The 22,339-nt window shown below is 30.3% G+C and overlaps 1 protein-coding gene across 1 annotated transcript in view; it reads right to left on the bottom strand.

Moving 5' to 3' along the window:
- LOC111676671 overlaps positions 1-22,339 on the bottom strand; it is a 41,607-nt gene that overhangs the window by 16,365 nt on the left and 2,903 nt on the right. The window contains exons 2-5 of the mRNA XM_046952471.1: positions 11,970-12,852; positions 1,179-1,289; positions 810-996; positions 326-694 (exon numbers count right to left, since the gene is read on the bottom strand). Of these exons, the coding sequence (XP_046808427.1) occupies positions 326-694; positions 810-996; positions 1,179-1,289; positions 11,970-12,040 (738 nt within the window). The 5' untranslated portion in view covers positions 12,041-12,852. The remainder of the gene's footprint in view (positions 1-325; positions 695-809; positions 997-1,178; positions 1,290-11,969; positions 12,853-22,339) is intronic.

Below are 22,339 nucleotides of genomic sequence, written 5' to 3'. Positions count from 1 at the left end.
TAATTTTGATTTATGGAACTTTATGATCTGATTGCACTAAAGTTTTATAATTTCTTAAGAAATTTCATGATTTTAGTGAGACAAATTTTAAAAAGTGCTAATTTTTATGATAAATATGAGTCATTAAACTAGAAAAATATTAGAAAATTAGCACGTTTTCAAAAAAATATAAAGAAAAAAAAAAGAATAATTTCAAATATTGTAAAAAACCAAATGAACAAAATTGTCAAAGTAGAAAAACAAACATCTCCAGTTTAAATAAAAAACAATCAATTTACAATTGGATTTCTAGTCAAAACTATAATAATAATGACCAATCACTTACCTGCGTATAAACTAATGGCACACACACAGTATCGTAACCGATCAAACCACCCAAACGACGTCTTATATCTGACAATTCCATCAGTATTGTTTGCACAATATGATCGGACATTATGAGACCATCTTTGCGAGCACGATTTATAATATTTGTAGCCCAAACCAGGGGCATCCAATACTTAGACATGGGACTTTTTGCATTTAAATGCTCAAAGATTTTCATTTCAGACTCGTGCATGAGACCAGCATCCACGAGATGTTGGGTAGTGGGAAAACGACGTTTAACACGCAACGAAATGCGTTGCAAGGTGATTACATAGGCCAAGACCATGTAGCGCATAATGTTGCGACGCATTAGGCGGCCGGTTTCGTTCTAGAGAGAAAGAATTGAAATAATAATTTTATAAATAATTTATAGAAAACATTTCGAAATGATTATTAAATAAATGCAAATATTGATGTTATACAAAATGTAATAAATTACTTACATTAACACCACCATTTGAATTTGGTATTGCAGCACTTATAAATAGGGCTAACGTATCGGGCCAGGGCAATAATCTGTATTGCTCCCACCAACGTTTCACCACCAGACTTACATAGAAACCCAGCACAAATGACATGGGTATACTTTCGCCCTGTTGACCAAAATATGATCGTAACTTATTAAATATTCTGAAATATAAAAAAAATTTATGGTTTTTATAAAATTTGTTTATTTTCTAACATTTTATTTTAAATGTCGCGAGAATTTTTAAAAATTATAATCTTTTGATTGCCAATTTTAATGATTGTTATTTAAGTATCTATTTGTTATTAAAATATATTTTTATTTATTTTTCATATTTTCAACTTACTTTTGTTGTTGTTCGGTTAAAGCAAATCTATATACAAAATTTATAGTATAATACAAACATAAATACGCCACTAATTCACGCCATACTAATTTATAAACACTTCCACGCCATCTGATGAAGAAAACAGAAAAAATAAATAAAATATTAATTAGAATGATACTTAAATTGTAAAATGTTTAAATTGCAAAAATAATCAATAAACGTTTTTATAAATACGGTAAATTTTGGAAATAGATTTTATAATTTTTAATCTTTATAAAAATATGGGTTTTAGGAGGAGTTATCTATTCAGTAGTGGGTATCGAATACTCGATCGATAGAAATAACAACACGATACTTAAAGATTTCCTGTAACTGTTTCGATTTCTACCTGAGACTTTGAGGAATTACCTACCGAACTAACTACCTACCTACCTACCCACCTACCTACCTTACTAACTAACTAACTAACTAACTAACTAACTAACTAACTAAATAACTAACTAACTAACTAACTAACTAACTAACTAACTAACTAACTAACTAATTAACTATCTATCTATCTATCTATCTATCTATCTATCTATCTATCTATCTATCTATCTATCTATCTATCTATCTATCTATCTATCTATCTATCTATCTATCTATCTATCTATCTATCTATCTATCTATCTATCTATCTATCTATCTATCTATCTATCTATCTATCTATCTATCTATCTATCTATCTATCTATCTATCTATCTATCAACAATACCATATTAAGCTGTGCTTTCAATCTGAGTGTGTGCGGAAGCAAGTACCTATAACGCTCGCTTACAAATAAGACGTTAAATTCGTACTTATATCCGTCGCTTGCTAATAAGCTGTACAGTAAGCAGTTTTTTTTTAAACCAAATTCGTCTACTAAAACACTTCTTTCCCATTTTTTTAAGGAATAAAATTCAAATACAAAATGTTAAGTCCGAAACAATAGCGAATAACAATATAGTATTATTTGTTAGTAATTTCTGCACTTCTGTTTAGTAACATAGATGATATGAAGCAGTCACTGAAAAGTAAGTTGTATAATAAGCACAGTTTCTTGCGATATTCATGATGAGTAAATTATTTGAAAAACAAAACTAATTAACAAGCTATCGTGGTAAGTATTTACTTAACACCTTATTTGTAAGCGAGATAGAGAAATACTTGCTTTCAATTTCATGATTGTGTGATGACTTAATATATAATTGTTTTAGTTAATTTGAATATTGGCGAAAATTTTTGGTATTTTTTTTTTTTTAATTAAAATTTCGATTATTATCTTTACTTCGCTCACAGTAGCTATATGTTCGTAATAATTTCTTTCTACTGATGCTATAAATATCTTTATTAAAAATTTCTCATTGAAATTTGCCAAATCTTAGTTATTATATTAATTTACTTAAATACATATATAATTTTGGTTATTATTCTAATTATAATTATTTTAAATTACTTTATTTCTACTATATTTTAGTCTTTTTGTTTAATTTATTCTTTTAATTATTTAATACATTTTACTTTTTTATTAAAAGTGAGTCATTTTTTCCAGTATTTTTTTCCTTTAACTATAGTTAAAACAATTATTTATTCATTTGCAAACAAAAAAACACTAGTGCAAACAAAAATGTAGTGTATGAGACAGTTCATTCAAAATATGGTTTTCTATAGAAAACTTTGTTTTAATTTTATTTATTAATAATTATTTAAATCAATTTAAACTGGTTTAATTATTAATATGAATTGAAAGTTTGATTCTTGATTAGAAATGCACTAATCTGACAATTGGTATCGTTAACGAAAAACCCAGTTGGAAATTTAATTTTCTTCCAATGTAACAAAGGCTTTATAAAAGCTTTTCTGCTCCAAAAAATATATTTAGTTTTATGTCATTAAAATTGATTTTTAATAAAAATTTGATTATCCCAGAAATCTGAAGAATTAAACTTCTTATCATAGATACGATTTTTGCATTTTTACAAAAAGTTTCTTCTCATTGGTAAGCCAGAGGATAAGCCAGTGGCCAAAAACAATCGCTACCAGCTTACCTAGTTATAGTTTTTGGAGACCAGGGATATAGTTAAACCCGCATGAATCCATATGGGGCTAAAGCGTTATAGCTACTGAGCAAGTGTGCTTACTCCCGATGGTTGAGCGAGCAATAGAGTAGTAATTTTTATACCCTACACCACTATAGTGGGGAGGGTATTATACGTTTGTGCTGATGTTTGTAACATACAAAAATATTGGTCCAATACCCACCTTAAAGTATACCAATCGATTCAGAATCATTTTTTGAGTCGATTAAGACATGTCCGTCCGTCTGTCCGGCTGGCTGTCCATGTAAACCTTGTGCGCAAGGTACAGGCCGCAATTTTCAAGATAATTTGATGAAATTTAGACCAAGCATGTTTTTTGGCACAAGGACGAAGCCTATTAAAAATGGTTGAAATCGGTCCATTATTTCACCTAGCCCCCATACAACCGTACCTCCCGATTTGAACTTTTTATGCTATAATTACGTCAAATATTCTGATATCTCTCTAAAAATTGGCACAAATAAGTATAAGTATAAATGATACTGCAGATTTTCGTAAGGATCGGCCTATATTTGACCCTAGCCCCTATACAAACCCCCCTTCAAAAAATGACTTAAGCGTCTAAAATTGACTTGTAACCATTTGTATCGCAATGAAACTCAACAAAACTAACTGTTATTTAGAAATATATCCTTTTCCCAAATTTACCGAGGATCGGCCCATATTTGACCTATATAAAGCCTCATTGAGAAATTTTAGTTTTTTATCAATAAATGGCTTAAATATTTTGGAATTATGGTAATATTCAACAGTTTCTTTACAAAAAATAAAAATTTTATAAAAGTAAAAATTGTAAAAATATACTCATGGTGTAGGGTTGGCTAGATGAATGTCGAAGTACTTTACGTGAAAACTTGTTGTGTGGACCTTATATCACTGTGGTCTTTTTCAACCACTGGATGAGATTTTGTGACGACTCACCATCGCCCATTGCGCTTCTTACACGCCGTAGCGATTTATGTTTATGAAATTTTCGGTCCAGTATGCATGCACTTTGCTCAAGTAATTGAGCTATCTAATCTCTTGTTTAACATCCGAGATGTAAATACATTACTCCCGTTTACGACCACGTGGATGGATTTCCTGCCTTTTTTGAATCGGCAACAACACCTAGAGACGTAACCGGAAGACCGGCCTCAAAGAGCCAGTGAATATTTCTCACTCGCCGTACTTTAGATGCCCTAGAGAGCACATTTGTGCTCTAATATAGCTTCTTATCTAGGATAACATCCAATTATTTTGCGACCTCCGAGAACTTTAATACCTTACCGTTAAGTCGAAGAAGTGATAAAAAGGTAAAAGGTACTTTTTCCTTATTCAAATGGTACTTTTATGAATTTTATGAATAATTGAACATTGAGACATATAATCAGACATATACGAACTTAATTGAAAGAAGATCCATAAAGTTTAACATTTGGGTAATTTTTGTTTTACATCTTGTACTTTCATGAATCATTAACGAAATACAACGATACAACGTTACTACACTGATTGTGAGTTGGGCAAATATTTGTTGTTATCAGACAAATAGAAACCTAATAGAATGATTATCTATACAAATATTTTTTAGATATTTTTTCTTCTAAAACTTTTACTTTTTGAATCATTTACGATATACAACGATACAACGCAACTATATTATTGTGAATTTTTTGGTGTCATCAGCCATATAGAAACCTAATGGAATGATTATCTATTAAAGTATATTTTGGGTACTTTTTCTTCTAAAACGTTTACTTTTTGAATCATTTACGATATACAACGCTACTACACTGATTATGAATTGGGCAAATACATGGTTTCATCAGACATATAGAAGCCTAATGGAATCTATAGAAGTATTTTTTAGATACTTTTTCTCCTAAAACTTTTACTTTTTGAATCATTTACGATATACAACGATACAACGCAACTATATTGATTGTGAATTTAGCAAATATTTGGTGTCATCAGCTATAAAGAAACCAAATGGAATGATTATCTATAAAAGTATATTTTGGGTACTTTTTCTTCTAAAACGTTTACTTTTTGAATCATTTACGATATACAACGCTACTACACTGATTGTGAATTGGGCAAATACTTGGTGTCATCAGACATATAGAAGCCTAATGGAATGATGATCTATACAAGTATTTTTTGGATACTTTTTCTTCTAAAACTTTTACTTTTTGAATCATTTACGATATACAACGATACAACGCTACCAGACTGATTGTGAATTGAGCAAATATTTGTAGTTATCAGACATATAGGAACATAATGGAATGATGATCTATAAAAGTATATTATGGGTACTTTTTCTTTTAAAACTTTTACTTTTTGTATCATTTACGATATACAACGATACAACACTACTACACTGAATGTGATTTGGGCAAATATTTGTTAAATACAACTTCATCTGCATTTCCATTAAGAAAACACTTTTTTTCAACAGAAAATTAAAAAAAGTAATGCCACCCAAACTATTTAAACAATTTTTCCATATTTGACACATAATTTTCAAACAGTTACCACTTTATTAGCAACTTTTTATTTCTCTCAAAATATTACAATTTATTGTTAAACATGCACTTTTATTTCTCAAACTAACGCCAGTAAATCTTAATAGAAACAAATAAATTATAAATTACAAGCAAAAAAAAAACAACAAAAAAACTATTATAATTATGTTTGTACAAATGTTCAAGCATTGTTTTCAATTAATTGCCTGGCATTTGTTTTGTTTGTATTACAAAAAAAATGTGTTTTTCTTTAAAATAAATTAGAAAAATATACAAATCAGACATTTAACAAAGTCTAGAAAATATTTTCTTCTAACAAAGGAACGTGATTAAATGTTGATTTATAAAAAAAGTTTTTAAACTTTAATTTATAAATAGGTTTTAACACTTTAAATTTACCTATACTTAAAGAAATTTATATATTTTTATAAAAAAAATAAAATATTTTATAAATATTTAAATGAACACAGCAGGAGTTCGAATAACAAGATAAATGTAAATGTAATTTAACAGAAAAAATAACCATAAATTAATAGTGATCTTTTTTGTAATTAAATAACAATTAAATAAGATTTATTAAAAAAAAGACGTAATTTGGCAACTTTGAAACAGAAATGCAAAATGTTCAGCGGCTCAACTTATTTTGGTCGGACGCTACGGCTTTTTATAGAAAATTAACGGCGGCGGTTGAAATTGACCGTAAAAGCGTTAATTATATTAAAAAATCTTGGTAATTACCTTTTTTTTATTAAAAACAACATAATTTGGCAACTTTTAAACAAGCCGACGCAAGCTGCGCAACCAATTTTAGGCGGCTACGGCTTATTATAGAAAATAACGTCGGCGCTTCAAATTGACCGTATAAGCGTCTAATATATTGAAAAATTCTGTGTATATAGTCTGTTATATACTTCCCCCCGGGGGCATGTTACCTTGGCGAGACTTCCGCCTTGGTGTTATTGCAATCCCGGGGTATAAAGAGGGCCCAATACCTCCAGTCTGACCGGGACTGAAAAATTGGCTGTCTCAGTCTACTTCCCCCCGGGGGCATGTTACCTTGGCGAAGACCTCCGCCTTGGTGTTATTGCATTCCCGGGGTATAAAGAGGGCCCAATACCTCCAATCTGACCGGGATTGAAAAATTGGTGTTTTCAGTCTACTGCTTGGCTTAGTCCTTGCATAGATTGCCAGAGGTCTGACCAGAGCACCGCACAATCTGGTACTACGGGTGGCCAGTTGCCCGCAGGACTATGTCCTGGCTGGTCAGTTGGTTGAGGTTCCTTCGGGATCCACGTAGTGGCTGTTGGTTGAACCCAAATTCGCGGGAAGAGAATAAGTGGCGGTTAAAAGACTGATGCATGATAATAGTCAATATTTCGGGATAAGGTTCGGTGCTGTTGCCGAAAATCAACAGATACCCCACAGAGGAGTGACTGTGGGACTAAGCGTTGGAAATGAGTTGGTGTCAATTGTATATGATATAGAATGAATGTAGAGGTATACGGGCCTTACCCCACCCGTATACCTAAATGAATGTGTCGTATGTTTTTCTCTATGAATGTGTCGAATGAATGAGATGTGTGCTGGGTTGAATGATTATGAATGAAAGTTATCATATACAAGAGATACCGATTAAGTTTCCTTCCTTGTCCAGATATGTTTCAGAGTTTACTCTGTTCATATTCGACTTGCCACAGCGTGTCACTGTGAGTAAGAACAATGTCTACGGCATATTGATGGATCGTGCTTCGGTCCACCGGTTACGTCTCTAGGTGCTGTTGCCGACTCAACAGAGCCATAGTAGTGTGGTTGTCTTACAACGTGACTACTTTGGCAAGAGATTAGATAGCTCGAGTACTCCAGCAAAGTACTTGCGCATGGTACCGGTCATATCCAATGTGCAAAAATTGCCACCTGCGTCTTCATTGAAGACAAAGGGGCGATGGTAGTCCGTTCTCAAGTCTACCCAGTGGATGAAAAAGACCACCGTGAGATAGGCCGACACGGCAGGTGCTCACGTTAAACTATCGACAGTCTGTCTCAGTCTACTGTTTGGCTTAGTCCTTGCATAGATTGGCAGAGGTCAGACCAGAGCACCGCATAATCTGGTACTACGGGTGGCCAGTTGCCCGCAGGACTATGTCCTGGCTGGTCAGTTGGTTGAGGTTCCTTCGGGATCCAGTGGTTGTGGCTGTGGTTTAAACCCAAATTCGCGGGAAGAGTAAGTGGCGGTTAAAAGACTGATGCATGATAATACATAGTCAATATTTCGGGATAAGTTCGGTGCTGTTGTCGAAAATCAACAGACACCCTACAGAGGAGTGACTGTGGGACTAAACGTTGGAAATTAGAGAGATTAGATAGCTCGAGTACTCCATGAAAGATATCATAAACATATGATACCATTGAATTTTCCTTCCTCGTCCAGATATGTTTAGAGTATACTCTGTTTATATCAGATTTACCGCAGTGTGTCCCTGTGAGTAAGAACAATGTCTCGACTTATTTGATGGATTCGTACTTCGGTCTACCGGTTACGTCTCTAGGTGCTGTTGCCAAATCAACAGAGACTTTCCCATGTGCGTGGTTGTAAACTGAAGTGATCTAGGTGTACATCTCGGAAGTTAAGCAACGGGGCAGCGATTAAATAGCTCAAGTACTTGAGCAAAGTGTTTGTACACTGGACCGGTATATCCATGTATAAAAATTGCAACCTGCGTGTCAGATGCACAAAGGGGCAGTGGTGAGTTGTTTACTTTTTACTCACTCAGTGATTGAAAAAGTACCACCCAGAGATAGGGCAACATGCCAGGTACTCATGTAAAGCACTTCGATATTCTGTCTGTTATATAGAAACCTGTCTCTATATATTTTTTTCAACAGAAAATGATTATTATTACAGTTATTTCTATGAACAACTTAATTTATAACAGATTTCCACTATTTTAACATTATCACAATATGGTGTTGCCACACTTTCTTTTCAATTTACCCAAAAAATTTAAATTAATGGCAACTTCGTCCAAATAGGTTAAATTATGTCCTAATAATTTAAAGTCAACTTAAACTTGCCGCAAGAAGTCGGTGGCTACGCAGCTCGTAAAAAGTTGGCGGAATAGCAGCTGGGGGCGAGGCATCTGCCATATAAATGAAATACAAAAATTCGTTTATCTTAAAAACTATTACAGTTAGAACTTTTAAATTTTGCAAGAATAACTTTAGTATCTCTTTAAACGTTTTGGGTAATAAATTGGCGGACTAGCTATAAGGGCAGCGGCACCTCTCATATCAATTAAATACAAAAATCCATTTAGCGGGGAAACTAATAGAACTAAATTCTTCAAATTTTGCACTAAGAACTTTAATGTTCAATTGGAAATTTTAGAGTAAAAATAAGCGGCATCCATATGAATTAAATAGAAAAATTAGCTTATCTGAGAAAAAGCTAGAATCTTAACATTTTACTTGAAAAATTTTTGCATTCATCCGGACTTTTAGAGTATAACGGGCGGAATTTCAAAAAGGGAACTTGGCACCTCATATAGGAATTAAATACAAAACTTCATTCATTTGTGAAACTAAAAGAAATAGATTTTTTATGTTTTGCACCAATTAATTTTAATATTCATCTCAAAATTTTGGAGGAAAAAGAGGCCGACTGTAATCTGGGGAACTTTAAGCCTCCTCATAAAATAAATAGAAAAATTCTTATGTCTGAGAAACTATTAGAGCTAAAATCTTCAAATTATACCTGAAGAGCGAGAACGAACGAGAAGAGTATAACAAGCGGACTTTCAATGAGGACTTGCACCTACCATATGAATTAAATACAAAAAATATTATTTATATGAGAAAAGTATAGAACTAGATTTATCAAATTTTGCATTAATTACTTTAATATTCATCTGAACATTTTGGAGGAAAATCTGGGGAGCTTGAAGGGCTTTTAAATTTTGTAATCAAATAATCAAATTTTGAAGATTCAATGGTACATGATCGTCTATGATACCGTAGACGAAGTCTGTTGAAAATGGTTTACATCGGTCCATTACTTCACCTAGCTCCCATACAACTGAACCCGCCGAATAGGGCTTTTAAGTTCATAATTATGTTTATGAACTATGCCCTAGCCCCTTTGAGAAGCCCCCATCAAAATTTCACTTAAATGTCCACAATTTTATTAAACAATAAACGGCTTAAGTATCGGTCCATTATTTCATCATCCATAAATGCTTTTTATGGCAACTAAATCACATTATATTTTTGTAAAAGTTCGATATATGGTCGGCCTCTCCCGACTAGAATTTCTTATTTGTTTTTTATTTATATTGCTTTTAGGGTAGCAAAGCACAATGGGTATAGCTAGTGTATTTTATAAAACTCTGGACCCTATCGGCGTTATAAGATATTATATCCACTTTTTTTACATATTTATTTTAATAAAAATGTTTACACGTAATTTGTTTTTTATTCAGTTATTTATAGTAAAACATCATTATCTACTTGACACTATTTACACATTTATGTGTCCAATATGTCTAATAACTGACATATCAAAAACCTCAACGAGTGTCATCTGGATAAAAATGTTTGTGATAATAATATTCATTCATACATGCAAAGCGCGTCTAATTGTTTAAGTTTTAATTTGTTAGTTTTAGTAATAAATCTTTGGAAAATAATCAATTGTTAAACACGATCGTTAAATATATTGTTTTAGAGTTGTTTTAACAGATCAAGGGAGAGATAGAGAGAGAGAGAGAGCGGTGTGTTTTTCGATATCCTTGGCATGTGTAAAGTTATAACTTACAACTTCCCATTATGCAACTTAGCAAACAGCAGCTATAAATTCACTTAGAAAAGATAAAAATCTTTAATCTGAAATTATTTAAACTTTATATAAAGCTGCTGTTATTTTATGAAAAGCTTTTGGCGTAAAATACTGCAGAATTTGTATCCAAAGAACTCATAAAAATTTTAATACAAAAGCTTTTATATCTCGAAGCTATTTATAAGAAGCTTTTTCTATAAAATACTGGACAACTTTAATTTTAAGAACGAGTAAAAGCTTTAATGCTTAGAAAAGAAATTGTAAATATTTAAAGCTTAACATAAAAGCTTATAAGAAAACAATGAAATATTTGAGCTAAAATTTTCAACTTTATATAAAGCTTTTGCAGAAAAAGCTTTAATATTTCAAAGCTTTTTATAAAAACACTTTTGCTCCAAAATAATGCAGAATTTTGATTTTGAAGCATGAATAAGAACATTGATGCTCGAAAAAGTAATTGAAAAGATATAAAGCTTTCCATTTAGAAAAGTAGATATCTATAAATAGAAATTATTTCAACTTTTTATAAAGATTTTCATGAAAAAGCTTTAATATGTCAAAGCTTCTTAAAAAAGTATGCGGAATTAGAATAGGAAAAAATCTTTAAGCTTAAATTATTCCAACTTTTTATAAAGCTTCTGCTTAAAAAGCTTTAAGATTTCAAAGCTTTTTGTAAAAAAGCTTTTACTCCAAAATAATGCAGAATTTAGATTTAAATCATGAGTAAAAACCTAAATGCTCTAAAAGAATATTGAAAAGATATAAAGCTTTCCACTTAGAAAAAAAAGAAATCTTTAAAACGAAATTATTTCAAATTTATATAAAGCTTTTTCTGAAAACTAAATTCATTCATACTTTTAAGCATTAATTAAGAGAAAACGATGGTGATGATGATAATGCTATTGATTATCACGTCATATTTATTTTATTTTTTATTTTTTTTTTATTTTTTTTTTTTTTTTTTGCAAACTGATGCAACAATTTGTTGTAAATCTCATAAAACAATTGCCACTTAAAACAATGTTATTTACTATTTATCTGAATAAACAAATAACAATAAATTTGCAATTATAATTGGAAATGGCAAAAGTTGAAAATAGTTGTAATTGTTTTTCAAAAATAGTAAAAAATAAAAAAAATGTTTAATTGTTTTTTTTAAGCTTAATTGTATGTTGATTATTTTTTTATTTATTTCTAATTGTTTTAAATAACGTTGTTTTTTCCTGCAGATGAGTTATTGTTTAAAAATAAATTTAATAGATTTAAAAAAGATTTTATATATATATTTTTTTTAATAATTTATAAATAAAAGATAAATATCTTTAGAAAAAAAATGGCTACTTACTTCCATAAAATTTTCCAAAAACAGCCAAAACTACTGCCATTGGGCACTTCACCAGCATAGGAAACTGTCATGATGTTTGTGTTGTTATTGTTGTTGTTGTGTTACCACTTTTAACTGTCACTGTTATTTTAAACTTTAAGTTGAAGTGAGCACCCACCATCAAACTCCAAACATTAAATAAAATTTCTTTGTTTTTTTTTATAAAAAAAAATTATAAATTTATTTTGTTGTTAGACATTAAAATGAACCAATTTGTAAGTTAAATTGTTGAAAAAAAGTGAAGAAAGACAGACAGACACGTGCCTTTAAAACAGGCCATTAAATAAATTTAAATTCTCTTACAGGTTTGTATTTGCGGTTTGAAAGAGGGGGGGGGGGGAGGTGGCGAATGTTTTTATTTTCCTACAAATTGTTATGCCATTTTTTTACTTTTGAAAATTTTTAGTTTTGAACTTCATGAATTGATGTTTTCTTTCTCTTTAAACAAATATTTATTTATTTGTTTTATTAATTCCCTGTTTTATTTTTCACTCTAATACTTTTTTATTTATTTATTAATTTATTTAATTTGTTTCTGAAACCAAAATTCCAACACGTTGTTATTACACGGGAGTTTTAAAAAAAATATTCATGTTTATTGTTATTGTTAATTTTTACAACAAAATTATTTATTTATTTTTTTAACTTAACTTTCTTTGGATAGTTGTTGTTTTTATTTTTCAGACATTATTATTGTTGTAAGTATTGCAATTTTTTTTGTTTTATTAAAAAAGAGGGTTTTTATTCCACTGGTGTTTGTGGGTTTTTTTTATTTATTTCTCTGCTGATTTTGGTGAATGGCTTTTGACTGGTACCAATTTGCTAACGTCGTTGCTTTTTTTAACTGAAATTATAGAGAGAGAACAGAAAAAATAACATAATAAAAATAATTAATAAACAATTAAAATTTTTAGTTTTTTTCCTTTATTATGTAGTTATTAACAATAAAAATAGAATTCCTAAGAAAATATTCAATTCATTCAAAAATAAGTTTTTGTTTTTAAATACTTTTTATAAATAAAATATTAATTTACAGCTATAAAGTTTTATATTTCTTTATAAAACCTTTCTGCTAATTATCTAATACTGCAGTTTTTACACAAAAGTTGCATCACAAGGTCGACCATTGTCATGAAAAAAGGTTTCTTTAACACAACTGAAATCGTGATGGACCAATAAGCTCAACATGTTGTCTCAATGATAACTTTAACATATTCCGCCCTTCTTTGCACAATTTATAGTCATGGAACTTAATCTATAATCTAGTCTATATACTAGACTATAAGTTGAACTATAAACTAGACTATAGACTAGAGTTAGACTATAAACTAGAATAAAGACTATAGACTCGACTATAGACTAGATTATAGACTAGCCTGTAGACGAGACGAGACTAAATACTAGATAGAAACCAGACTATATGCAAGACTATAAACTAGCCTGGACTATAGAATACACAATAGACTAGTATATTAAAGATTAAAGACTAGACTATAAACTAAACCATAGACCAGTTTATAGACTATACTAGACTATAGACTCGACTATAGACCAGAATGGAAACTAGACTACTGACTGGACTATAGACTAGACTATAGGCTAGACTATAGACAAGACAATATACTAGATAAATACTACCATAAACTAGACTGTAGACTAAATATTAGACTAGACATTAAACTAGAGCTCGGGCTAGATAGACTATAGAATAGACTACAGACTAGACTATTAACTAGATTATAGGCCAGATTATATACTAGACTATAGACTAAATTATAAATTAGATTATATACTAGACTAGAGATTAAATTATTGATTCGACTTTATACAAGACTAAAGACTAGTCTACAGACTATTGACTAGACAATAGGCTGAATTATAGGCTAGAATATAAAGTAGATTATAGTCTAGAATATAGACTATACTGCACACTAGACAATGAACTAGACTATAGACTACATGCTATATTAAATACTAGACTAGACATTAGACTATATTAAAGACCAGACTATAGACTAAAGCCTGGACTTTAGACAAACTATATATTAGACTATACACTAGACTATTTATTTGATTATAATGTAGACAATTGACTAGACTATAGACTATATTAAATACTATACTAAAACCAGACTATATTTTAGTCTTTACTATAGACGTTACTACAGACAATACTATGGACAAGACAACACTATAGACTAGACTATAGACTAGACTATAGACTATAGACTAGACTATAGACTAGACTATAGACTAGACTATAGACTAGACTATAGAATAGACTATAGACTAGACTATAGACTAGACTATAGACTAGACTAAAGACTAGACTATAGACTAGACTATAGACTAGACTATAGACTAGACTATAAACTAGACTATAGACTAAACTATAGCCTAGACTATAGCCTAGATTAGACTATAGACTAGACTATATCCTAGACTATAGCCTATACTCTAGACTAGACTATAGAGTATACTATAAACTAGACTATAGACTAGACTATAGACTAGACTATAGACTAGACTATAGACTAGACTATAGACTAGACTATAGACTAGACTATAGACTAGACTATAGACTAGACTAGACTATAGACTAGACTATAGACTAGACTATAGACTAGACTATAGACTAGACTATAGACTAGACTATAGACTAGACTATAGACTAGACTATAGACTAGACTATAGACTAGACTATAGACTAGACTATAGACTAGACTATAGACTAGACTATAGACTAGACTATAGACTAGACTATAGACTAGACTATAAACTAGACTATAGACTAGACTATAGACTAGACTATAGACTAGACTATAGACTAGACTATAGACTAGACTATAGACTAGACTATAGACTAGATTAGACTAGACTATAGACTAGACTATAGACTAGATTATAGACTAGACTATAGACTAGACTATAGACTAGACTATAGACTAGACTAGACTAGACTATAGACTAGACTATAGACTAGACTATAGACTAGACTATAGACTAGACTATAGACTAGACTATAGACTAGACTATAGACTAGACTATAGACTAGACTATAGACTAGACTATAGACTAGACTATAGACTAGACTATAGACTAGACTATAGACTAGACTATAGACTAGACTATAGACTAGACTATAGACTAGACTATAGACTAGACTATAGACTAGACTATAGACTAGACTATAGACTAGACTATAGACTAGACTATAGACTAGACTATAGACTAGACTATAGACTAGACTATAGACTAGACTATAGACTAGACTATAGACTAGACTATAGACTAGACTATAGACTAGACTATAGACTAGACTATAGACTAGACTATAGACTAGACTATAGACTAGACTATAGACTAGACTATAGACTAGACTATAGACTAGACTATAGACTAGACTATAGACTAGACTATAGACTAGACTATAGACTAGACTATAGACTAGACTATAGACTAGACTATAGACTAGACTATAGACTAGACTATAGACTAGACTATAGACTAGACTATAGACTAGACTATAGACTAGACTATAGACTAGACTATAGACTAGACTATAGACTAGACTATAGACTAGACTATAGACTAGACTATAGACTAGACTATAGACTAGACTTTAGACTAGACTATAGACTAGACAATAGACTAGACTATAGACTAGACTATAGACTAGACAATAGACTAGACTATAGACTAGACTATAGACTAGACTATAGACTAGACTATAGACTAGACTATAGACTAGACTATAGACTAGACTATAGACTAGACTATAGACTAGACTATAGACTAGACTATAAACTAGACTATAGAGTAGACTATAGACTAGACTATAGACTATAGACTAGACTATAGACTAGGCTATAGACGAGACTATAGACTAGACTATAGACTAGACTATAGACTAGACTATAGGCTAGACTATAGACTAGACTATAGACTAGACTATAGACTAGACTATAGACTAGACTAAAGACAAGACTATAGACTAGACTATAGACTAGACTATAGATAGACTATAGACTAGACTATAGACTAGACTATAGACTTGACTATAGACTAGACTATGGACTAGACTAGACTATAGACTAGACTATAGACTAGGCTATAGACTAGACTATAAACTAGACTATAGACTAGCCACACAATAGACTAGGTTGTATATAGACTGGACTCTAGACTAGACTATATACACTAGACTATTGACTCGACTATGCTCTAGGATAGGCTATCGACTACACTATAAAATAAATTATTGACTATAGCTACTTAATGAAATCACTGCTTACTAACTCTGTCTTATACATAAATCATATGATCAACACTAATCGATCATTATTTGTCTCTTTTACTTTTGTAACAGCTACTGTATAATATCCACCTTAAAAAAAAACATTCTTTTAAGGCAGACAAAGAAAATTTATGAATCATTGATTAAAGAAATAAAAAAATCATTAAAATCTACAGATGACTAAAAGACAGACGTTTATCTTTGAGCTCAACAATAAATAGAGTGAAATGAAAGTAAAAATGTAAACATTTCGCAAATTAACCAAAAATAAATATATGTAGATACATAATACGTATGCATATGTATATAAGCGGAAATGACAGTAGACAGTGAATAAAAAAAAACGAAAAAAAGTAACCAAAACAATAAAATAGCTCAAGTAAATATTATGACAAAAGCTTAGTAAATGATAACCCAGTTAAAAAAAGCTAATGAAAATTTACATTTCCCCTACAAACAAACACAAACATTTTTTATGGTGACATTAAATTTACACACGACGAAAATGAGTTAATTTTGTGTATTTTTTGTAAAAAAAAAAAACACAATTTAATCATATAATTATTACAAAAATAACTAAATAACAAAAAAATAGTCATAAAAATTTCGTTAAGATCGTGATATTTATGAATAGAGTTTGAGGCTGAAAAAAACACTTGTTTGTTATATTGAGATTACAAAACAAAAAATAAAAATAATTTAACTGGAAAAAAAATCATCATCTTCTTCAAATGATTTAAATTTGTTTTTAATTTTAACTCAATTCTCCTCGCACACCTTAAAATTGTTGTTTTTTTTTTTCGTTGGAATTACACATATTGTTTTTTTTACCTTCAACTTCATGTTCGAAATTAATTTAAGTTTAAAAACCTCATTGATGTTATTCAAATAATTACTATATAACGAAATAAACATTTAACGAAACTACTTAATAGAAGGTTTTCATTTTTAATTAAAGGGATTAAAAAACTTCTATGCCATAAGTTCGAAAATCAAAACTAGTTATTTGTTAAATTTTTTAATTAGAAATATAATTTTATTTAAATTTTATGTTAATATTTAAGTTCCTTTAAAAAAAAAATATTAAAAACAGTTTTAATTTATTTTGTCACAATTTTTCCCAAGAATTTACAAAATATCTATATATCATGGAACAACAAAAACTATCTTTATATTTATTAAAAAGATCTTATAGATTGCTTGGTATGCTAATATATTATTTGAACTAATTTATTGCTAATCATTTTTAATATGAACTACGCACGATTTGTAGGAACCTGTTTTATGGTATTTGTTTTCAGAATTCTTTTCTATTTGGAATAAAGATTTCAATCGTTTTCAAAATGCAAAAATTCCAAAATTATATTAATTCGAACTAGAACTGAACTAGAACTGAACTAGAACTGAACTAGAGCTGAACTAGAACTGAACTAGAACTGAACTAGAACTGAACTAGAACTGAACTAGAACTGAACTAGAACTGAACTAGAACTGAACTAGAACTGAACTAGAACTGAACTAGAACTGAACTAGAACTGAACTAGAACTGAACTAGAACTGAACTAGAACTGAACTAGAACTGAACTAGAACTGAACTAGAACTGAACTAGAACTGAACTAGAACTGAACTAGAACTGAACTAGAACTGAACTAGAACTGAACTAGAACTGAACTAGAACTGAACTAGAACTGAACTAGAACTGAACTAGAACTGAACTAGAACTGAACTAGAACTGAACTAGAACTGAACTAGAACTGAACTAGAACTGAACTAGAACTGAACTAGAACTGAACTAGAACTGAACTAGAACTGAACTAGAACTGAACTAGAACTGAACTAGAACTGAACTAGAACTGAACTAGAACTGAACTAGAACTAGAACTAGAACTAGAACTAAACTAGAACTGAACTGGAACTGAACTTGAACTGAACTTGAACTGAACTTGAACTGCACTTGAACTGAACTAGAACTGAACTAGAACTGAACTAGAACTGAACTAGAACTGAACTAGAACTGAACTAGAACTGAACTAGAACTGAACTAGAACTGAACTAGAACTGAACTAGAACTGAACTAGAACTGAACTAGAACTGAACTAGAACTGAACTAGAACTGAACTAGAACTGAACTAGAACTGAACTAGAACTGAACTAGAACTGAACTAGAACTGAACTAGAACTGAACTAAAACTGAACTAGAACTGAAAGAACTGAACTAGAACTGAACTAGAACTGAACTAGAACTGAACTAGAACTGAACTAGAACTGAACTAGAACTGAACTAGAACTGAACTAGAACTGAACTAGAACTGAACTAGAACTGAACTAGAACTGAACTAGAAACTGAACTAGAACTGAACTAGAACTGAACTAGAACTGAACTAGAACTGAACTAGAACTGAACTAGAACTGAACTAGAACTGAACTAGAACTGAACTAGAACTGAACTAGAACTGAACTAGAACTGAACTAGAACTGAACTAGAACTGAACTAGAACTGAACTAGAACTGAACTAGAACTGAACTAGAACTGAACTAGAACTGAACTAGAACTGAACTAGAACTGAACTAGAACTAACTAGAACTGAACTAGAACTGAACTAGAACTAGAACTAGAACTGAACTAGAACTGAACTGAACTAGAACTGAACTAGAACTGAACTAGAACTGAACTAGAACTGAACTAGAACTGAACTAGAACTGAACTAGAACTGAACTAGAACTGAACTAGAACTGAACTAGAACTGAACTAGAACTGAACTAGAACTGAACTAGAACTGAACTAGAACTGAACTAGAACTGAACTAGAACTGAACTAGAACTGAACTAGAACTGAACTAGAACTGAACTAGAACTGAACTAGAACTGAACTAGAACTGAACTAGAACTGAACTAGAACTGAACTAGAACTGAACTAGAACTGAACTAGAACTGAACTAGAACTGAACTAGAACTGAACTAGAACTGAACTAGAACTGAACTAGAACTGAACTAGAACTGAACTAGAACTGAACTAGAACTGAACTAGAACTGAACTAGAACTGAACTAGAACTGAACTAGAACTGAACTAGAACTGAACTAGAACTGAACTAGAACTGAACTAGAACTGAACTAGAACTGAACTAGAACTGAACTAGAACTGAACTAGAACTGAACTAGAACTGAACTAGAACTGAACTAGAACTGAACTAGAACTGAACTAGAACTGAACTAGAACTGAACTAGAACTGAACTAGAACTGAACTAGAACTGAACTAGAACTGAACTAGAACTGAACTAGAACTTAACTAGAACTGAACTAGAACATAACTAGAACTGAACTAGAACTGAACTAGAACTGAACTAGAACTGAACTAGAACTGAACTAGAACTGAACTAGAACTGAACTAGAACTGAACTAGAACTGAACTAGAACTGAACTAGAACTGAACTAGAACTGAACTAGAACTGAACTAGAACTGAACTAGAACTGAACTAGAACTGAACTAGAACTGAACTAGAACTGAACTAGAACTGAACTAGAACTAGAACTAAACTAGAACTGAACTAGAACTGAACTAGAACTGAACTAGAACTGAACTAGAACTGAACTAGAACTGAACTAGAACTGAACTAGAACTGAACTAGAACTGAACTAGAACTGAACGAGAACTGAACTAGAACTGAACTAGAACTGAACTAGAACTGAACTAGAACTGAACTAGAACTGAACTTTTTTTATTGAAATATTATTTTATTTAACAACTCTTTAAATATAATTTTATTCAAACAATTTCGCTGACGTAGAATGAAATGACAAATGGTTTGAAATATTTACAAATTTTATAAAATAAACAATTTGGAAAAACGTTTTTTTTTCACAAAAAACGTTTATTTCCCAAAAACCCATTTTTTGCAGTTATTTCTTATTTATTTAATAAATGTATTGCATATTTATTTTTATATATTTTATTTATTTACTACTCAATTAATATTTGCTTATTTAGCAAAAACAAAAAAGTTCTCTCAATTGGGCTTGAAGTATAATATCCCCCGAGATTATTTATCTACTTACTATATGAATAGCAATTACTGCGTATTTGGAAGTTTTGTGCGAACGTTAAAAAGTTAATAATAAAATATAAACAATTTCAGCTTAAATATATTTAAATTATAATTTATGTTTTGTTTCTTGGTAATAAAATTTGACAATAAATAAATAAAGATTTTTAAAAAAATAAAAGTGTTAATTGAGGCAAATAAAAAAACATGAATTAAGAAAAGGTTAATGAACCTAGAAATAATTTAAACTAAACAATTTAAATAAAATAAATATTAAAAAAAAATTAATATAACTATAATATACATTTTAAAAATTGATTTAATTTTAAAATAAATATTTCTATAGAAAAAATTACAGTTTTGTAGGAAAACTATTTTTTCTCTTTAAAATATATTTAACTTTAAACATAAACTCTGTTTTTTTTGGTAATCCCCTTTAACAAAACTTTTTATTTTATTTGCATTTTAATATTTCATCGTAATTTTAAAGTTTTTTTCTTTTTTTGCTTCTTCCACTAAAAAAAAACCTTGAAACCTTGCGGCAATATTTATTTAGATGTTTAATAAGATTTCTTACTAAAAAAAGCTACAGCTCAAAGATCAATATATGAAAAATATATTTATTTTTATTTAATTATGCATAAATTTTAATTTCGAAAAAATACGTCAAAAAGAGAGTTAAGTCAGTCTGCTGATATCTTCTATATTGTCTACAATTTGTTATTATTTAAACAAGTTTCTTTTATTTAAATTATTAAAAATTACTTGTGCTTCAGGAAATATTTGTTAATTAGATATTTAACAATTTTAAGAGTATTTGTGTTTTGTTTTTATTCTCGTTGATTTTAAAAATTCACAAAAAGTATAAAAATTATAATAGGATTAGTAAATATCAAGGAGTTTTGAAAAGATTTGGAACATAAGTTTATTTAAAAGACAAAGTCTACTTGGGATATATAATTGAAATACTTCTATTTTATATGCAAAACATTATTTCTTTTTAAAAATTTGTTTAAAATGCAGATGATAAATTTAAAAAATGTTATAGATTCTCTAGTGAAAAATGTCAAACTAATATTGGAGCAAGTTTTTTAGCAACTAAAATTTGTTCAATGACAAATATTTGCTCAGTTCTAGTTCAGTTCTTTTTCAGTTCTGTTCTTGTTTAGATCTACTTCAGTTCTAGTTAAGTTCTAGTTCAATTCTAGTTCACTTCTAGTTTAGTTCTAGTTCAGTTCTAGTTCAGTTCCAGTTCAGTTTTAGTTCAGTTCTAGTTCAGTTTTAGTTCAGTTTTAGTTCAGTTCTAGTTCTGTTCTAGTTCTGTTCTAGTTCAGTTCTAGTTCAGTTCTAGCTCAGTTCTAGTTCAGTTCTAGTTAAGTTCTAGTTCAATTCTAGTTCAGTTCTTGTTCAGTTCTAGTTCAGTTCTAGTTCAGTTCTAGTTCAGTTCTAGTTCAGTTCTAGTTCAGTTCTAGTTCAGTTCTAGTTCAGTTCTAGTTCAGTTCTAGTTCAGTACTAGTTCAGTTTTAGTTCAGTTTTAGTTCAGTTCTAGTTCAGTTCTAGTTCAGTTCTAGTTCAGTTCTAGTTCAGTTCTAGTTCAGTTCTAGTTCAGTTCTTGTTCATTTCTAGTTCAGTTCTAGTTCTGCTCTGGTTCAGTTCTAGTTCAGTTCCAGTTCAGTTCAAGTTAGTTCTAGTTCAGTTCTAGTTCAGTTCTAGTTCAGTTCTAGTTCAGTTCTAGTTCAGTTCTAGTTCAGTTCTAGTTCAGTTCTAGTTCAGTTCTAGTTCAGTTCTAGTTCAGTTCTAGTTCAGTTCTAGTTCAGTTCTAGTTCAGTTCTAGTTCAGTTCAAGTTCAGTTCAAGTTCAGTTCAAGTTCAGTTCAAGTTCAGTTCCAGTTCAGTTCTAGTTTAGTTCTAGTTCTAGTTCTAGTTCTAGTTCAGTTCTAGTTCAGTTCTAGTTCAGTTCTAGTTCAGTTCTAGTTCAGTTCTAGTTCAGTT

The sequence above is a fragment of the Lucilia cuprina genome, chromosome 5, assembly GCF_022045245.1.
Source record: "Lucilia cuprina isolate Lc7/37 chromosome 5, ASM2204524v1, whole genome shotgun sequence".
Taxonomy (NCBI): Eukaryota; Metazoa; Arthropoda; class Insecta; order Diptera; family Calliphoridae; genus Lucilia; species Lucilia cuprina.
The sequence above is the reverse complement of the archived record's forward strand: the minus strand, read 5'-3'. Positions and strand labels throughout refer to the sequence as shown.